This window comes from Cyprinus carpio, chromosome B18 (genome assembly GCF_018340385.1).
Source record: "Cyprinus carpio isolate SPL01 chromosome B18, ASM1834038v1, whole genome shotgun sequence".
NCBI lineage: Eukaryota > Metazoa > Chordata > Actinopteri > Cypriniformes > Cyprinidae > Cyprinus > Cyprinus carpio.
Genome location: NC_056614.1, coordinates 3,627,067 through 3,647,356, shown reverse-complemented (window position 1 = coordinate 3,647,356; position 20,290 = coordinate 3,627,067). Strand labels below are relative to the sequence as shown.

Below are 20,290 nucleotides of genomic sequence, written 5' to 3'. Positions count from 1 at the left end.
AACGGAGGTGAAATGTTAATGCCCTATTTATGTTACTGAAAGTGCATGAACTTCTGACTAAATCTTCTATGACAACTTGCAGCCAAATTAGTTCCCCCAAATGGGGAGTTCCTAGAACTAAAACCGTTCCTAGTTCCTGCTGTGCGAACAAGGCAAAAAGCGTGAACTTCTGCTAATAGTTCTAGAAACTATGAAAAGGTTCCACCGGTGCGAAAGCCCCTAATATGGGAAAGCATTTACAATCCTTTTACGTCCTTCATGTGACAGGTTAAACAGGTCAACAGGCAATGTACGAGAAGAATTTAACCATCAAGAATCGACTGGATCTTGAAAAGTGAATGTGAACTGCAGTCAAGAAGTTTTCTTAGAAATCTGTCCTTATTTATTTGAACCTCTGCTTGCTGTAAACTGACTTAGTGACCAGCATGTGGAAGCTTAAAGGTGATGTTCACCTTCAAGAGAATCTCTACATATCAGTATATATCAGCAATGCTGTAACTTTTGTAATGTCTTTTGTAATGTGGTTTGTTTGTGATCACAAATCCAGTCACTCACCCGCCACCAGAGCGTCTATCCGACTGCTCCCTGGCCTCCTGTTCGCTGCTGTCCTGTCTCTCTGGTCGGTGTCTGTCCTTACGCCGCACCTCATGACCTTCCTGTTCACTAGATGTCTGTCTCTCCAACCTCCTCTCTGCCCTCCCAGCTCTTTCTCTCCACACCTCCTGAGGCAGCTCGTCCCTGCGTGCCTGAATCAGCTGCTCAGTTGATAGTTGTCTCTCCAATCGCGCCTCCCTTGGAGGGGGATGCTGCTCCACCAGAAGCTCTGAGCGACTGCTCCCGCTCCCTCCCACCATGCTGTTTAGGCGTTCCCTTCCTCCGCCTGGCTCCTGGAGCACCACCTCTGCCATCACGTTCTCATGATACCGCTCCCGTTCCCTGTCTCTCTCCAGTAGGGGGTGGACTGCCTCATGGATATGTTCGATCTTCTGCTGTGGGACTTGGGCCTTAAATTCCGTTCGCAATTGCGTGACCTTGTGCTCCATAGCAGTGCCCAGTCCTGCAGCCACTCCAACAATCCCAGCATTCCTGGCTTCCTGAAGGCGACTAGTAGCAGCTCCATTTATGATGGGAGTGTAGTTGGCCACAGTAGAACCCAGTCTGCGGGCCACGGAAGAGGGAGAGGGCTGAGGGGTGATGCGCTCCACCCGGGGCTCGCCCTGCTCGTATATGGTCTGTCTTATGATGGAGGATGGGCTACTGCGAGCAGGAGAAGAGTCCTGAGGGTCCAAGAAAACCTTCCGTCCCAGCAAAGGAGTTGGAGGAAGCTTACTCTGCTCTGCTTTTATCTTCTCTACCTAAATCGTTAAACAAGAGAATGTGTTATTATTTATACACCCACAATTCCATTCTGTAACATTTAAAAAAAATACATTATGCTATACACAATTCACCTTTCAATAACATTTTTTGAATTTCAGTAGGTAGTCTACTGACAAGTTCAAACTATGGTAAAATTAAAGAAAAGTTTCCAACTAGTAAAAATTGCACAAGTTGCAAGTATAATGTTACAACAGTGACATCAGTATGGACCTGTTTTGCTGTTTTTAATGTTGCTCGGGGGTGTTTGAATCATGCTCCTCCATGGCCACTATCCTGCAGAGTTCAGCACCAATCCTAATAAAAAAAAACCTGAACCAGCTAATCAAAATCTTCAGAATAACTCAAAACCTCCTGGCAAATGTGTTTGGTCAGGTTGGAACTAAACTCTGCAAGACACTGGCCCTCCAGGAGCAGGACTGGTTACCCGACCCTTGGGTTTGGTTGGTTGGTCTCTCTTACTGTGGTAAGACGACGTAAAGAGCTGAAGCGTTCTTCCCATGTGGCCGCAGCTCTGCGAAAGGCTTCATGTCTGCGAATCAGCTGTTCAACCTCATCCACGCTGCCGCCCAGTTCATTACTACTTAGGAGGGGCTCCTGAGCAGTGAGCCAGGCCTCCGCTACCACTGCTTCCTGAGCAAACTGATGCACCTCCAACACTGCGAAGGCACAGAGAGAGAATGGTATGCTGGGAAGCACATGACACCCATTACATAATTTATGCATAATGTTTGTTCTCCATTAGCCTTATTTCACCCACTGTGCTGCAACTCTTCCCAGTGTTTGTCCCATTTCTCAGTGAGCTCTTGCTGCTTTGCCAAAACCTTCTCCAGCTTTTCTTTGATCTGAAACAATACTTCGTAGTCAGGTAAAGGCAGAAGGCAGCTTGGAATATCTTTTAGTCATCATCTCTTAGGCCAGAAACATACTTTACACAAGTACACCAACAGAGACAGAAATGCAAGCAGTTACATCGTGCATACTTATTGTGTTTTCTTGTATTGCTGTGGCAGTAACAAACCACTGTATTCAGGGAGAATTATTATTATTTGGGTAGCTACTTAAAAACAACTTAAAATATATTTATTGTAGAAGAAATGTTTATGTTAATACACACTATAGCACCCCTTCTGGCAATGTTGAGAATGCAATATGTAATTGCAGTTTGAAACATTTTGTATTGCAGCAATGCATGAAATTAAACATGCATAGATTATTTTTTGGCCTTGCAATGATTTTAAACTTCCAATAGTTTCTGAACAGGTTGTGCTTGCTGTTTTGTGTCACCTCTTCTGATGCAGGGTTACGGGCTGCCAGTAAAGTCTTGCCCATCTCGATACACTGTAGGACACTCTTATTTCTGGCCTCCACTTCACTCTTGAGGCTCTGGTGATAGTTCATCAGGACCTCCACAGATGACACATCCCTGCAAGCACCAGAGACCCCATATCCCATTAAAGCTCTGAGGAAAGAGCTGACAGTGAGAGGAGAGAGAGTTATTTGGGCAAGAATACATGGGCCAAGTCTGCCCACAGAAAGAAACAGCAACAGAAGACCATTTTGGCACCATGAAGAGTGTCCATAATGGCTCCTGAGCTTTTGCAGTATTAGCGGTTCTTTGTTAAGACTTTCAAAATATGCCAAAACATATATATGCACTACAGCTCTGTTCCAAAACCCAGTAAGCTGCTAACCTAGACCTAAGCATTTTAAGGCATCTTAAAATTGGGTGTTCTCCCAATGCCAGCAATATTATACTATGATAACATATTTTGGCAAAATACCTTGCATGTACCCTTTACTCCAATACCTTGCATACTTGCATGTACAATAACTCCATTGAATTCAATATTGACTATTGGAATATTTCGTTATTTTTAATAATTTCCACGTTATGTCCTCTGTTCATTTCACATAAATTAGTTTTTCAAGAAGGTAGTTGCCTATATGGGTACTGGACAACACAGCAGCTCAGTAAGTTTTCTAACAGATCTATTTTGTTCCCATACAGTGCTCCTAATGGGTACTAGTATGCTTAATCGTAATGTGATGTATAAATACTATTGTGGTTCATGCACTTACCATCATATCACTTATTTGTGCTCGCAGTATGATACCTATATTACACTCCAGCGGCCACAGTGGCTGCTCTTCAGCTGACCTGATGCAAACCTTCATGCATTACAATGATAAAGCACCTTAATGAGCTCCTTTAAGCAGAGAGCAAGTGTCCCAGCATGTGTCCTACCTTGGTTTCTCCCCAGTTCCTATCTGACAGATGATGCTTTCCATCCACATCAACTGATCACGCACCATCCCAAAGAAGCATAACTTGTCTGTCGCTGTGGTGATTTGCATTCGGCAGTCCTCACAGGAAATGAGCAGCTCTTTCCATGTCTGCATCACTTCATGTTCTTGCATGGCGATGGCTTCTGCTTTCTCCCCTGCATAAACTGTACGGAGCTGGGCTGCACTCTCCTGCAACTGTCTTACCTGAGGAAAACAACTCTCTTCATACAAATGCTGCCACTGTCATGAACTGTATTTTATCATCAAGTATTTTAGAGATTTATCTACAAACTTCATATATTTATTTTGCACTCCTTGCATAAGGACGTGTTGCATCAGTTCACCTGTGTAACAAGTAGCTGAATATCATGTTCAAAAGTCTGCATAAGTCTTTGCAGAGTGCTGGTGTTTGAAGTGCCTCCTTGACCTGCACGAACCTCAGGTAACCTCCGCTGCTTATCCTCGATCTGTGCTAAGACCTGAAACACACACACAGACTCATGCTATTCCACACCTGCAGCCACACAAGACCACTGTAGTCAGTGAAAGTGAAAGTGACGTGACCTACAGCCAAGTATGGTGACCCATACTCAGAATTTGTGCTCTGCATTTAACCATCCAAAGTGCAAACCCACAGCAGTGAACACACACACACACACCATGAACACACACACCCGGAGCAGTAAGCAGCCATTTATGCAGCTGCGGTGCCCGGGGTGCAGTTGGGGGTTCAGTGCCTTGTTCAAGGGCATCTCAGTCATGGTATTGCCGGCCCGAGACTCGAACCCACAACCTTAGGGTTAGGTGTTAGTCTAAGCTTTCATACAGCATGAGCACTTATCATGTACACACAGTAAACACACAAACAGAGCTTAGACTCAGTCTCCTCAACACCTGCAGCAAAAGGACAATTATATAAGGACAAAAAAATATTCTGGAGGCCATGAAAATTTTGTGAAGATAATAAAAAATGCTGCCATTGGCTGCCCTGTTGAAAAAAACAACATATACTGGTTAGGTATGTTTTGAAGCATGGCTGCTTGGTCATGAGCTGGTTTAAGCTGGTTCTTAGCCGGTCATGTGCTGGTCCTAAGCAACTAGCTCCTGCTCAGGACCAGCTTAGGACCAGCACATGACTAGCACATGACTAGCTTAAACCAGCTCATGACCAAGCAGCCATGCTTCAAAACATACCTAACCAGCATATGCTGGATTTTTCAACAGGGTGGCAACTGGCAACTTTTTTTGAAAAACGCTGGCTTAATGCATTGCAATATGGTTGCTTGGATGGATGCATGTCGATAAAAATATTTAATAAACAATCATTTGAAGAAAACCCCATGAGCAATAGTAACAGTGATAGTGAAGTATAAGTACTAGTCATAATAATGTTGGCCTTGGCAAAGCACTCAGTTTAGACGACTTAATTAATCAGATGTCCTGCATTTCCTTCTTCATACCTCTTGGCAGTCAGAGAAGAACTTGTGTAACTGGTGTGAAGCAGCGAGCATCTGTCCTCGCGTCTCCATCAGCTCCAGCAGATCCGCCCAGGCCTCGTTCACCCCATCCTTCCATTCAGCGATGGTGGCTGCATCCGCATGCCCATAATCTATGAGCTCATCAACCATCTGGTTGACAGCAGTGACCCTATCCTGCCCCAGGCTCCCAGTCTCCGATGCAAACTCTGTATATTTCTCCTGCAGAATCTGAGGATCAGGATTTGAGTGTTAGAATTACAAGAGCTACAGCTGATCATGTTTAGGGGCAGATAAATTTGAAATAGCTGAAGCAACTGACCGTGACATGCTCGAAGTCCTGTCCGAGTTCAGTGGAGCTGGCGATGACCTCCCTCTCTGCTATCCACTGCTCAAGTTCATCCACCTCCCTGTTGAGCTGATAGAGCCAGTACTGCTGCTCCAGACGAGACTTCCTCTCCTGCGCCAGGTCCTTCAGAGACACGTACAGCCTGTCGATCTGAGACTGATGCTTACTGATCTGCTCACTGAGGCACAAGCACACACACACATACTTAGATTTCATTCAAAGGAAAAGAAATCTGTGTTATCACTGGAGTTCAAAGAATGGCATCTGCGATTGCACAAAAGTGAAACTAAATAAGCAAAAGGTTGTTGTGTGTTTGTATGTTTGATTGAATCAGTGAGTACTGCTGCACACTTACCAGTCTGGATGTCCGAGCTCCAGCAGCTGTCTGCACTGCTGAGAAAGCATTCCGATGGTCTCAGCATAGTCCTCTATGGTCTGCTCTAGTGCCAGCTGTTTCTTCAGCAGCTGCAGAGTACTGGCTTCATCCTTAAGTGAGAGAGGACACAGCTCAGATACACACTGCTCCAATGTCATCATCTATAACATGGCAGCATCCCAGAAAATGACGAGGTATGCCTGAAACTAAAGTCCTTAAAAAAATGTTGAATACACAGGTCTCGAACAATGAAGATTTTTGGTCCAAGATGGTCCAACAATTTCCCTGGCCCCGCCAAAAACAAAAAATTTAATTATGATTTGTGACCCTGGACCACAAAACCAGTCATAAGGGTCAATTTTTCGAAATTGAGATTTATACAGCCCGTGAAAGCTGAATAAATAAGCTTTCCATTGATGTATGGTTTGATAGGATCGCACAATATTTGGCAGAGATACAACTATTTAAAAATCTGGAATCTAAGGGTGCAAAAAAATCTAAATATTGAGAAAATCGCCTTTAAAGTTGTCTAAATGAATTACTTAGCAATGCATTATTACTAATCAAAAATTAAGTTTTAATATATTCAATATATTTAATATATATCATCACCCCAGTATGCTGTTTGGTGTTTCCCACCCCCACATGACCGGTCTGTTCTCTTCTCCTACCTTTCCCGTCTCCTCATTCATCATGTGCAGTTCCTGCTCGCTGAGCCAGGCCTCCACCTCTCCTGCATCGAAGTAGAACTGCTGTGCCTGGTACATGACATCCAGCCGGAGCTGCCGGTGCTCGGTCTCGCTCCACAGCACCTCCCACAGCTGATGGAGCTGCTCCATGCCGGCCCTGATGCTGTCTGCCTCTGGACTGCGGATGGACGCGATCACACCTGCTCTCTCCAGAACATCCTCCACATGTCCACGATGACCTTGAAGCTCTCTCTGCAGACTCTGAGAGGAGATGACCATGAGAAACAGAGTCTTGAGAGTTCTGTTCAGTACAGTTTTTGATGCTGTCTTACTTGATTCTTCTTCATGAGTTGCTGTACAGCTTGTAAACTTGTGCCATGTTCCTGAGAAGTGGCCACTGGAAGACGCTCTTGTATCCACAACTGCGGACAAACACATTCACAGCATGTTGCACATTTCAAAATGTATTAAAGCTAATAGTTATAATGAGGTTGCTAAACTCACAATTTCATCTTCAAGGTCACGGCCCACTTGGTGCACTTCTTTAGAGGCCAGCAGGATACGACGTCTCTCTTTCAGAGGCTCAATCAGTCGTACAATTCGTGTTTCCACACCGACTTGTCTCTCGGACACCTTTCCCATCACCTGCCCCTGCTGAGGGATGGAAGCTGCCTGAGCCTGCAGCTCTCCGACCTCTTTATACCACTCCTCCATCTGACACTCCATCGTCTGTTAGAGGTGAAGGTGGAGTGAACATGATGAATGAGCAAAAGAACATCAACGAAGAGGTCATTTGAAGTGTAGAACAGGAAGGACGGACAAGAGAACGAAGTGGACATCAAAGAGAGAAGGTTGGAGAGATACACAGTTCAGCACAGTGGAGCACAGTTAAAAATGACGACAGTATAGATAGTGGGAAAGAGGAGAGGAAGAACACCAGACAAACCAAAGAGACAGGAATTGAGTTATGACATCATCATAAACCTTTCAAACTTCCAAAGAAATCGCTCATTCATGTTAAAACGTGCTTGTCATTCCTTTAAAATGGCAAATGACACTAGGTTTGATAGCGAAGATATCAGGACATACACTAACATTCAAACGTCTGGTGTCAGCAAGATTTTTAAAAAGAAATTAATACTTAAGCAAGGATGCATTACAAGTATTAAAAGTGACCGTAAAGACATTTATGAAGACATCATTTACCAAATATTTCTATTTCAAGTAACTGCTGTTCTACTGAACGTTCCATTCATCAAATAATCTTGAGAATAAAGTATCACAGTTTCAAAAATATTAAACTATTTCAACAGTTGATAATAGTAATAAATGTTTCTTTAGCGGCAAATCGGCATATTATTAATGATTTCTGATCATGTGACACTGAAGACTAATGGTGCTCAAAATTCAGCATTGATCACAGGAATTTTTTTTATAGTTAACAAAATAAATAAAAATAGAAAATAAATTAAAATAGAAAACAGCTATTTTAAATTGTAATAATATTTCACAATATTACCATTTTTACTGATCAAATAAATGCAGTCTAATACCAAAACCAAACTTTTGAATGGTTTGTGCTAAAAAAGATCCTCATGCCGTAACCCATTCGGGTCAGATGTTACAAAAATTAAGACAGTGAAGTGAACCAGAGTAAACGACCAATCCAGACTCATATATCTACAGTAATTACAGTAATGAGATTCAACCCTGTGCCAACTATTACAAACACACCATTGCTATTTTCATTCTGAAATGAGACGCAGCAATTCATTGACTTTACGTCGTCAATGACAACGTTTACATCAAACTAGAAGAGACTTCATGTACTGCATTATTATAAATAACTGCATGTCATTACTACTATTACAAAAAATGCAAACGAACCTTAAAAAGAATCTAGAATCAGAATTACTACTTGAAATGTTTCATTTTGACTGGCACACCTAAAAACATTTAAAAAAAATATTTTAGAGAGCTTACATTTTTAACTACAGTAAATGCTACTGAAGACAAAATGTTTGAAATATGCTGATGTATAAAAGGACAGGAAACATAACACAATAAAAACCACACACTCCCACACACACACATAGGACTGGTCATTCCGCATTGACCGCTGCCTATGATGCACATATGAAATATATTCTGGTGAAGACTGATGGGAATTTAAAGAACGTAGAAGCAAATTGAAAGAAAGAGAGAGGGCATGTGCAAATCAAGAAAGCGAAATGAAGATGCTACAATACCGCTGATGGTGATGAGGGTGGAGTGACGTGGGGACAGAGCTGAAACTGAACTCAGATCAGCTGAGAGCCATGGCATGCTGTCAGAGAGGAGAGCCACACCAGTGACATGAATCACACTCATACGGTGGACAGTGATGAGGCTCATATTACCAGTAAATGCAGCAGTGGAAAAGAAAATAAAAGTCTTCGGCACAGGAAAGAAATAAAGAGCAAATTAAAGGCATGTTGGAAACCAGCAATCTGACAGATCAAAAATAAAAGCAAGATCTGGAGGAAACATCATCTTGATGCACAAAGCGTTTCTAAACTCGTGAGACTGAAAGCTGCTGATACGTGTGTCTGTAAAATAAGAGTAAAGACCTGTAGTTTCTTCAGCTGCTTGTTGACAGTGGTCAGGTCCTGGCCGTAGTCCACGTGTGACAGCTGTCCCTCAAGCTGCTCGAGTCGCTGGTCCAGGTTGGAGTAGTTCTGTACCAGCAGGTCGGCCCGGTTGGCCTCGAACAGCTGCCGGGCTTTGGCTTGGGTGGTGCTCTCCAGATCCTGCCAGCACTCACGGATCTCCTCCAGCTTCTTCTTCACCAGCGCGCTCATCTCCGGCTTCTCCTGCATCAACCGCTGGCCCTCCTGAGAAAACCAATAACACACAGAGAAAACCATCAGTATTCAGAGGTGAAAACTGACCGTTTCTGTTCCACTAGTGGCACAAAATAGAACTGCAGAAATAAATGAGAGCTTCCAGATGGGATTCCCAAACACTGCTACCCTTGTTAAAAAAGAAAGAAAGAAATAACTACAAAAGTTACATGAGTGCAGACACTAGAGGCCCGGACAGTTCTTCTGAAGAACAGACACTTCCAATCATAGAGATGATGCCTATGTTTGGAGTAAGAAGGGCTAATAATTTTGACCTGTAGACTTTTTTTATTCTTGGTTATCATTTTTTTATTATATATTTGTATTATAAACATTCCAAGCTTCCTAAATAAATGATTTAATGATGTTCAGAAATGCTGTGTTGAAAAAAAAAATCCTCTCTGTTAAACAGCACTTGGGAATTATATATATATATTAAAAAAAATGAAATATGTTATGTCTTCAACTTTATATATATATATATATATATATATGTATATATATATATATATATATATATATATATACACACACACACACACACACACACATTTTAAAATTTGACTGAACTTGTGCAGTAAACTGGTTTAGTCATGACTCGAACTGAATCAATGAATTTTTTTTTGAGCTAGTTCAATTAAACTGAAAGGCTGGAATCACTTAAATGCATCAGGCTTCTCAACACTAAACAAGCGCATAAAAGCCAACATGTTCCAATATGGAAACAACAATAGCATTGGCGCCAACATCCTCCATCTCTGCTTTTAGCAATGAAAGCACAAATACACTGGCTAAATCTGATGAACTAGTCATTATCAGCTCAAAGTGATCACAGCTCAGTGTAACAGAGTGCTGAGTACAGTCTGGACTCCAGCCTACCTAAAAGAAAACTGCACCTGCGTCACTTCAGATCAGCTCAGGACAGAGAAAGCTGATCCAACGATGAGAGCAGATGCTCCATCACAGACACACACTGATTATGAAACTGCTGAAGTATATTTGTTCCTCAGACACTCATCTGTGCCTCCACATTTAGATTTAAAAGTTAGAACTATATAAACAGTGCATTTTAAAGCTGTTAGCTACTTTCACTATTACTACATTTGTGAAAAAGAAGTGCGCTTAATTGTACTGATTCTGAACGTGGATTGTGGTGTACTTCAGATCTTTTAAGTTTACTTTTTAAAGAACTCTACTTGCTGATAATATAATTTTCATTAAATAAAATACCACTTTAGTGTACTTAAAAAGAGTACACTTAAGTATACTTTTTAAAAGTGCACTTTGTAATAAAGTCTCATCCAGGTGGATGCTGCACACTGGCGGTGGTTGAGGAGAAACCCCCCACATGAGTGTAAAGCACTTTGGGTGTACAGCAATACACAATAAAGCGCTATATAAATGCATCATTCATTCAAGTACAGTACACTTATTTTAATGTGCTGATTAACATACTAAAGCACATGTAAAATGCTTAAGTCCAGTGTGTTATTCAGTATTACATTTAAAGTTAATATATTTTAAATGCAATAATTCCTCATTACAAATGCTTAACTGAAAAAAAATATTTAAATACCTGACATACAAGTTTCAATAGAAATGAATAGATATTTAAATTTATCATTAGCAATGTTTCACATTTGCATACTTAAAGGGATAGTTCACCCAAAAATGAAAATTCTGTCATTAATTGCTCACCCTCGTGTCGTTTTCAAACCCGTAAAATTAAGATATTTTTGATGAAATCCGAGAGCTTTCTGACCCTGCTTAGACAGCAACGCAACAGAAATGTTGCCAGGAATGTTTTAAGGACTTGGTTAAAATAGTCCGTGTCACACCATTGGTTCAACTGTAATTTTATGAAGCTATGAGAATATTTTTGTGCACAAAGAAAACAAAAATAATGACTTTTCAACAATTCTTATCCGCTGTGCATCATCAGCTGTTTATGAGTTTATGAGCAGAGGAAGGCACACGCATGTGTCGAACATTTCAGTTGCATTGCTGTATATGGAGGGTCAGAAAGCTGTCAGATTTCATCAAAAATATCTTAATTTGTGTTCCAAAGATGAACGAAGGTCTTACAGGTTTGGAACGACATGAGGGTGAGTAATTAATGACAGAATTTGTATTTTTGGGTGAACTAACCCTTTTAAGTTCTGTATATATTTTAACAGTATATTATTTATCATATATATTTTAACAGTACTCTAAATGTGCTAAAGTGTACTTCTTTTACACAAGGGTAGTGCAAATAGTGTTAGGGGTTTGATCCTCATTATTAAGAGTTGGCATGTAACTCCCACCTTGTAACCAATCAGAATGCAAGCAATTGCATAGCAACATAAACCAAAACAAAACAAAAAAATCAAAACATCTTACCAACCACATTGCAATGACCTGCAAACACCCTAACACAATAGACACAAACTTTTGCATGGAAAACAAGCACTCAAATGTTCTGTGGAAATGTAAAAACCTATTTATATCTCATTGTTTCTGTTCTGTTTCATTGTTCGTTCACCAAATACTCTTGTGCAAAAGATGTTTTTGGTGAATGTTCTGTATTTGAATGTATCACAGACAGGTCTACAGAAGCTGGCACGAGCGCAGACTAAACTAGTACACCTCTCTCACACACACACACTGGCCCTCCCCCACCTGATCTCCACACAGACCACGGGATCCTAAAACACACACATGCACATACACACACATACAGCGTCCCTCCCCCAACACAGCCAACCATTATAATTCATCCTCTCTGTCAGCACTGGCTGAAGAGAAGGGGGTTGGTACAGCGATACAGCAGTGACCATGGAAATGATGCCCATGAGCACAGGAATCAGATCAGCTGCTTCCCACTCACACACACACACACACACACACACACACACACACACACACACACACACACACACACACACACACACACACACACACACACACACACACACCGACAGCCAAAAGGTGACATCACAGGCTATCTAAAGTATGTGAAAAAACAATGCTGGATCATGTAGCTATGAAGTGGGGAAAAAATAAATAATAATTTTGTGAGATAAATTTCAAATAATTACATAGAAACAGCAAGTAGCAAATTAAACATGAAATTTTAAAGTAAAATACAAGCTGAAGTACTGAAAGACTGAAGTAATATTTTCTTGTACAATGTGAACAATTTTCTTTGTTTTATTTACAACTTGGATAAATATTTTTTTTTGCAGTGCATGTACAGCATATGTTATCCAATTAAAACATAATTACATAATATATTGAAAAATTAACCCTTTGACCTTTTTTAAACTCGGTTAATACAATTTACACTCTGAAATAAGCAACGTTTCACATTTATGAGTCCTGCCCGAGTTGCAGTGCTAAACTAAATGATGCTTATTTAATTAAATATTCATGCTTTTTAAATATGTAAATTAGAGGTTAACCCAGAATGATGACTATCATGGCCAAACACATAATTTAGCTCATACTGACATACATAATGAAAATAAATTATTAATACTGCATTAAAACTAATTATTTATTTTACTACTACTGTATGTTACAGCGTTTTTTGCATTATTTGTGTCTCTCTGTGATGTTGCTTATGTGTAATCTGATGGGAGTCTGTCCCAGTCGTGCATGTCACATTGCAGCAGCTGCTGCAAAGTCTTTTTTTGATGTGAGAAGAAGCTGGGAAATAGGACAAGTGATCTCTAAAGGTTACATTAGCTGTGTATTGTGTATGGATATTTACTGCTCTGTTGTCCTGAAGATGAGATGAGAACACAAGGGTCTGAGAAAGAAAAACAAAAAACTTTTTATGCATTTTATGCAGTGTGCAGTAGAGCGGCTTTACGCAGAAGAACTGAGTTAAACATGGTGCTGCGAGAGGCTTTACGTAACATCTCTCTCTCGATGACAGCCTCTCGTTCTCTTTGCCTCCTCAGGAATCTGGCCTGAGCTCCCAACATGCACCGCGTGCGCTCACAGTCACATCGTTTACTTCATCGTCGTCGTGCTGTGGCGATGACAAAACACTAAAGAGTGTACACTTGAGAGAAGAGTGGGTGTGGGAGAGGTGGTTGGTGGGAGGAATAAGACGGGTAATCTGTGTCTGAGTGTCTAATGAGTCACTGTAGGACTCCTGAAGTTTCATCAAAGCGATATTTTCTCTGTGACTTTGCATGTCCTTTCAAGATGGCAGCAAACTAAAATCAGATTATTGAAACGTTGGTAATTAATATGCAGGAGATCACATGCATGTGAACACACAAGGAACCAATGACAAACAATATTGAACTGGTGAGGTACCATATTGCTCTGGGAATAAGTTTCCGCAGGCCCAGCTGTTAGCACGATTCCCAAAGGCGCAAAACATAATAAATACCCTCCAGGAAACATTGTTTTGGCTGGAGATATTATGCTAATATCAAAAAGTCATTTATGGATAAAAACGATAATTTAAGGACAATTGTAAGAAATGGAGAAGGATTAATTAAAGATGGATTAAAAACTTATGAGGGGCCAAGAAAACTATTTGGATAACACTTTATTTTAGGGTGATGTAGTTACACATTACATGCACTTACTAACATTAATTTATGCATAATTACAAGCAACTAATCCTACACTAAACCCTAATCCTAACCTTATAGTAAGTACCTATAGTTACTAATTATTATTACTCAGTGCCTGTTTGTAAAATGACACTATAACAAGTGACTTCAATCTATAACTTCAATTGTAAAGTGTTACCAAAATTGGACAGTAAAAAATATATCTTGGTGATTATTTGTTAATGTTTAAAAAAAAAAAAAAAAAAAAAAAAAAAAAAAAAATATATATATATATATATATATATATATATATATATATATATATATATATATATATATGACCCATTTATACAGTATATGCTTATTTTTTAAAAAATAAGAATTAATATTGCAATATTACTTTATACGTTTACTTTGCTTTAAAATAACCATTTTGGTATAAATGCTTTCTGTGGGTCACACTTTACAATAAGGTTCCATTATTAACTACATTAGCTAACATGAACTAACAATAAACAATACTTCTAAAGGATACACTAATCTCACTGTTACTATATATATATATATATATATATATAAATATAAATACATACACATACACACACACATATTATTAGTTTTGTTATATGCTACCAGTGCACCTAAACCAAATCATGCATTGCATTGTTCCGGTTCATACTGACCTGGAAGTGCATCTCATCACTTCCTGTGAACTATTTACATGGAAGTGTGAAGAGTAGGCAGCACAGATAACCTTCACACATGACACATATTGGCATGAATTCCACATGAGACAGCTAAAGAGATACAGCACCTAGCAACAGACACATACTCCCCTCAACTTCACTTGATTTGGCATGACTGCTCCATCTGACAGCTGCTGGGTTAGTGACACTGGATCAGAACTAGTCAAAACAGCATGTTGTAATTATAACGCATGTGTCCATTGCAAGAGGTGCTGCATAACACCGTTTACTGAAAAATACAGATTAATGAACAGAAGCTCTTACTATATGAGCATGTAAAGAATATACTGCTGCATAATAACATGTTATTCCATGAATGAATCTCAATACATGTAACCTTTCAGTGATGCATTTCAGTGCATCTGTGCATCAAGAACCTTTTGCTTTGCAATTGATGCCCTTAAAAATGGCCTAAAATGCTTAAATTACGGACAAACTGTATTTTGTATATATAGGGGTACATATAGGGTAGGTAAGTTGTTTTGTTCCCCTTACCTAGCAAACTAGGCATCATTTCTGACCACATTTAAAAAGAGACCCTCACAAAAGATATAGAGACACACACAAGAAAAAACACCATAATAATAAAAAATACATGTCAAAGACAGAGTACATTTTTTTTTGCATGGCAGATAAAATTAATTCTATATCAAAGCTAATTTATCCAAGTGTATACTATACATGTTGGTGAATTGCCAAACTTTTTGGCTAAAGAGCAGCGATGAATTAATAAACTAAGACACTGGATATGACTGACAAAATCAAACAAAAAAACACTACAAGTTATTAACAAACAGTGTTAGCCAAACAACTTTACCAATAAAAAAAGAAACAAAAAAAAGAAAAAAAAGAGCTACAAAGCTGTCCAAACTAAAGATTGATTTGACCCTTGTGAATACACCTGTGAACACGGTGAATGTGTAAAGCATTTATGTAGCAGGTACAGCAAAGCAAAGCTGTCCAAATGGCCCAAATTCAGCAGAAAATAAGAGCGTGGTACATGAATCCAGGGCGCTCTTATAAATATGTAGCTAGCACAGTTCAGCATATTTCTATTCCTGGTAACTAGTTTAAGGTTATATGACAGAGAAATGAAATGGGTCCCAGCATTCAGCTGTCTACGGGAAATACTAGGTCAAGAGAAATCTGCACACACACACACACACACACACACACACACACACACACACACACACACACACACACACACACACACACACACACACACACACACACACACAAACACAGTCCTCACATGCTATCACACACTATCAAGCATTTACATAATATTCTTGATGATTATGCTGGTAAAATCAAGCAAGCAGCATGTATTAGCAACTTGAATTTCGTGATTACTTTGTATCATTCGTTTTGGAGTTGTCTCGGTAGGCCAGATATTAATAGCGACTTTAATTTAGGCTTCAGTTGCAAAAAAAGCATTAAAGGAATAGTTCACTCAAAGATGAAAATTTGTTTAAGTATACTAACCCTCAGGCCATCCTATATGTAGATGAATTTGTTTCTACATCAGATTTGGGGAAAGGTAGCATTGCATCACTTACTCACCAATGGTTCCTCTGCAGTGAATGGGTGCCGTCAGAATGAGGTCCAAACAGCTGATAAAAACACCACAATAATCCACAAGTAATCCACACCACTCCAGTTCGATTATACAGTCATATTGTGGTCAAAAGCGAAAGACAAAAAAAAAAACAAAACAATGCATTTTTCACTGGAAAAAGCACTATTATGGATTATGGAGTCATATTGTGGTCAAAAGCGATGGTTAAAAGTTAAAACGTCTTGATGGATTTGTTTCTTAATCATGCAGCTTTTCACTTCACAAGACATTAAGTGATGGACTGGAGTGGTGTGGATTATTGTGGTGTTTTTATCAGCTGTTTGGACTCTCATTCTGACGGCACCCATTCACTGCAGAGCATCCATTGGTGAGCAAGTGATGCAATGCTAAATCTGTTTCCACAAACTCATACCTTGGATAGCAAATTTTCATTTTTTTTTCATTACATATAAATATAACATTTAAAAATGTATACATATTTTTTTTTATTTCACAGACCCTGTCACACACCCATATTATCTGTCCTGTCAGATTCATACACATATTCAAACTAATATGAGTAAAGATGTCTAATTTGTTCCGGGTATCTCACACTTACTGACCCCAAAATACAATTCACATTCATTAGCGTAGAAAATCCTGGCATATCCAGAATACATCAAACACACAACCTTGTCAAACCATACACAACAACAGTATTCAACAACATCACATTTAGCGGCTGGCATCAGAAGATAATGCGTATAAACCATACAATCCCATAAATATGACTAACAATAATTACTATGCAAAACAATATAGAAAGTGTGTGTGTGCACCACTAAATGTAAATGATACACTAAGTGGATTTGCCCTTGTTAAATGCCATGCCATCTCTGATTACTGGCTCTGTTTCTATAATGGAATATGAGTCAACAGAGAAAGACTTTCAGCTGAGTGTTTTTTTCATTTCAAGGTGCCTAACAGCATTTTTCAAGCCAAGTGAAGAATGGCACCGAGCATCTGCACACACTTAATTATCTAAGAGTATTAACTACTATTAGCAAAGATAGTGAGCACAGCATAACCCTGAGAACTTACTTTCTCCATCTTGTCCAGCCACTCCTTGTTCTGAGCAAGTTCTGCCATGAAGGTCTGGTGTTTTAGCCACTTCTTATGAAGCTTCTGAGTCTCGTCGCGGGAGGTGTCGCGAGCCATTAGCATCTTTTCTGCCACCCAATCTCCAATCTGTGAAACACACATCCACACAGGCGTTAGGAGTCACACTCAAAACTCATGTCTAAGAAAAATCATGTGATCCTGTGGTCTGTGATATGATTTTCACACCTATTTGTTTCTTTAAAAAAAGACATAAGCATACATAACATGAAAACACATCTATGATAAATGTTTTACATTTAATTTGAATAATATTTCATTATCATTATATTAGTATCAGAGTCTGTGTGGCATATTAACATGCATATGCCATTTTTTTCATGTATCAAGAATATCAGAAAACAGAAAAAAAATATTGACTCTCTTTCAGAATTAAGAAAACAATGATATTCATGACTCAAAAATGCATGATAGTTGTAAAAAGCAAGCAAACAAATATGTTTAAAAATTAGGCTATTAATAAAGCTTTGCATGTGTATCGAAAATTACTTTTTACTTTCACCACAATACTGTATTTACATTTTTTTAAATAAACTTTTGCATGAAATTCCACATAAAATAAAATGAACAGAAGAATTCTTCATATACATATTTTAACCTATATGTAGCTATATGTATTTTAACCTTAGATGTAGCTAGCATCAATTTAACAGTAATAGCAAAATTAACAGAGAAATTAACATGGTAGTAAAACATAACAGATAAATAATAAATACGTAACAAAAGCAAAACTACCAAGCATATGAAATCAAATAGACAAAGTACATGCAGGAAATACCACATATATCATATATATTTTATTATATTTTATAGTAGTTGTCAAGTCGTGCTGTGACAGCAGTGCAACATGCATTACTTCATCAAAAACTATTTTAAACAACATCTTTCTCATTATTTTACAATCATTATTCATCTTTATTTGTGATAAATATATAGCCAAACATTTGTTCTTTAAAAAAAAATATTTAGTCACACTGCAGGACTATTCAGGTGAACTGCAAAAAAACCCTAAAATATACACTTCACATACAGTAGCATCAAGAAATGCATAAACATATTTCATGATGCAATATATAAAAATGGCAATATAATAATTGAAAAAAGTTGATGAGTACATTATATGTAAACTAAGGGTGTATATATATATAATATATATATATATATATATATATATATATATATATATTATATATATATATTATATATAATTTGAAATATTATTATAATTACCACCTGAATCAGTTTGTGAAGAATCTGTCAGTCACGTTCCCAAATCCACATGTTCACCTGAGCCCAGGTGAGCAGCAAAACCCAACGCTGGCCAGAACACACACGCAAGTACAGTCCAAAAACAGTGCTGGATGAAATATTCAAGACATGTGTGGAGAACTCAGCGAGCACTATTATTGGACCAAACTAAATCCTTAAATGACTGTATAAAATCCAGAGCACACAAGAAGCGCTGTGCATCTTAGTAGAAAATCCCCAAAAAGGTACAGAATATTATCTGTCTGGAGCCCGAGCGGAGGCCCGACTGAGTTACAGCGAGGAGAGAAATGAGCCCAGCAGCGATGATTATTAATGTACAAACACTAGCCGCGGACAGACATAGAGAGAGAGAGAGAGAGAGAGAGAGAGAGAGACACTCTTCACCCCGTTTGTGCAGCGTCTTGCATCTCAAACAAATCCATATTGTCTTCTTCCGGTCTGTGCCGCCTCTCTTCCTCTCCTCCTCCTGTTTTGTAATATAAGCTTGACTCAATACTGCAGAGCTGAAAGACCCAGTTTCTCCCGCTGCAGCATCCACGATGAAAGAAAAGCATGCGGAGAGACAAATAGATGGAAAGAGAGGGAGAGAGACAAGGAGGGAGGGAGAGAAAACCATATAGAGAGAGAGGGGGAGCGTACGTAGTTGCAGGCGTCACAAGGGCAACACTAGGCTCTTTAAGCGAATACGAATGAGCGACTGAGGCGCAGCCAAGCTATAGAGAAACAGAGGATCAAAAAATGAGGGAACGAGCAGCAATCTGTCAGATCACAACCTGCACTCTTAAAAATAAAGGATCCAAAAGAGGGTTTTCACAGCCATAGAAGAACCATTTTTGCTTCCCAAAAGAACCTTTTAGTGATCAGTTCTTAAAAGCTCTGTTTTTCATGGAAGCTTGTTTCTGCCAAAGGATAAAAAAAAGGAAATTGTAAATTTTTTCCTCAAAACACTCACTTTTTCCTCACAATTCACACAAATTTCACGACAGACAGCGAGAATGGTGAGATATAAACTCACAATTGTAAACTCACAATTCTGAGGAAAAAATAAGAATTGTGAAATGTTAAGGTTACAAATTTGAAGCTGTGAAAAATAAAGTCAGAATTATGAGATAGTTGCAACTGGTAGAACCAAAAGAACAGAATTACGAGATATCAACACAGAACAGTAAAAAAAAGTCTGATTCGTAAGAAAGCCGCAATCACCTTTTTTTTTTTTTTGTAGTGGAACAGACTTCCATAATTTTTTTTTTTTTTGTGTGTGAAGAACATTTAAAAAAAATCAACAAAAAATTCCTTTTTGCACTATATGGAATGAAAAGGTCCAAAGATGTTAAAGGTTCTTAATGAAACTTTATTTTTAAGAGTGTGCACATATACTTTAGGACAAATTGAACCTCTCTACTAAACAATACAGTGACCTTTGCCCTCATGAGGGACATAGCGCTCTCACCCATAAAGCCATTTAGGTCAATCATGGCTATTCCTCAAAGAGACCCTGGGGTCTAATGGAGCAATAGATCCAAGAAAGAGTGAATGACCAAC

At 38.9% G+C, this 20,290-nt stretch overlaps 1 protein-coding gene across 8 annotated transcripts in view; it reads right to left on the bottom strand.

Moving 5' to 3' along the window:
- The window catches only part of LOC109080914 (spectrin beta chain, non-erythrocytic 4-like), a 68,308-nt gene that overhangs the window by 6,718 nt on the left and 41,300 nt on the right, over positions 1-20,290 (bottom strand). For 4 of the 8 annotated variants that reach the window (XR_006156994.1, XR_006156995.1, XM_042743495.1 and 1 more), the window contains exons 19-32: positions 17,402-17,548; positions 9,165-9,428; positions 7,060-7,284; positions 6,888-6,977; positions 6,538-6,816; positions 5,846-5,976; positions 5,464-5,668; positions 5,127-5,372; positions 4,011-4,145; positions 3,626-3,870; positions 2,665-2,851; positions 2,138-2,222; positions 1,840-2,036; positions 556-1,355 (exon numbers count right to left, since the gene is read on the bottom strand). Coding sequence is in view for 6 of the 8 variants with exons in the window: in XM_042743495.1 (XP_042599429.1) it covers positions 556-1,355; positions 1,840-2,036; positions 2,138-2,222; positions 2,665-2,851; positions 3,626-3,870; positions 4,011-4,145; positions 5,127-5,372; positions 5,464-5,668; positions 5,846-5,976; positions 6,538-6,816; positions 6,888-6,977; positions 7,060-7,284; positions 9,165-9,428; positions 17,402-17,548 (3,236 nt within the window). In the remaining 2 variants the exon portion in view is untranslated. Of the gene's footprint in view, positions 1-555; positions 1,356-1,839; positions 2,037-2,137; positions 2,223-2,664; positions 2,852-3,625; positions 3,871-4,010; positions 4,146-5,126; positions 5,373-5,463; positions 5,669-5,845; positions 5,977-6,537; positions 6,817-6,887; positions 6,978-7,059; positions 7,285-9,164; positions 9,429-17,401; positions 17,549-18,712; positions 19,422-20,290 lie in introns of those variants that run through there. The other 4 variants (XM_042743497.1, XM_042743501.1, XM_042743500.1 and 1 more) reach the window with 3 other exon arrangements.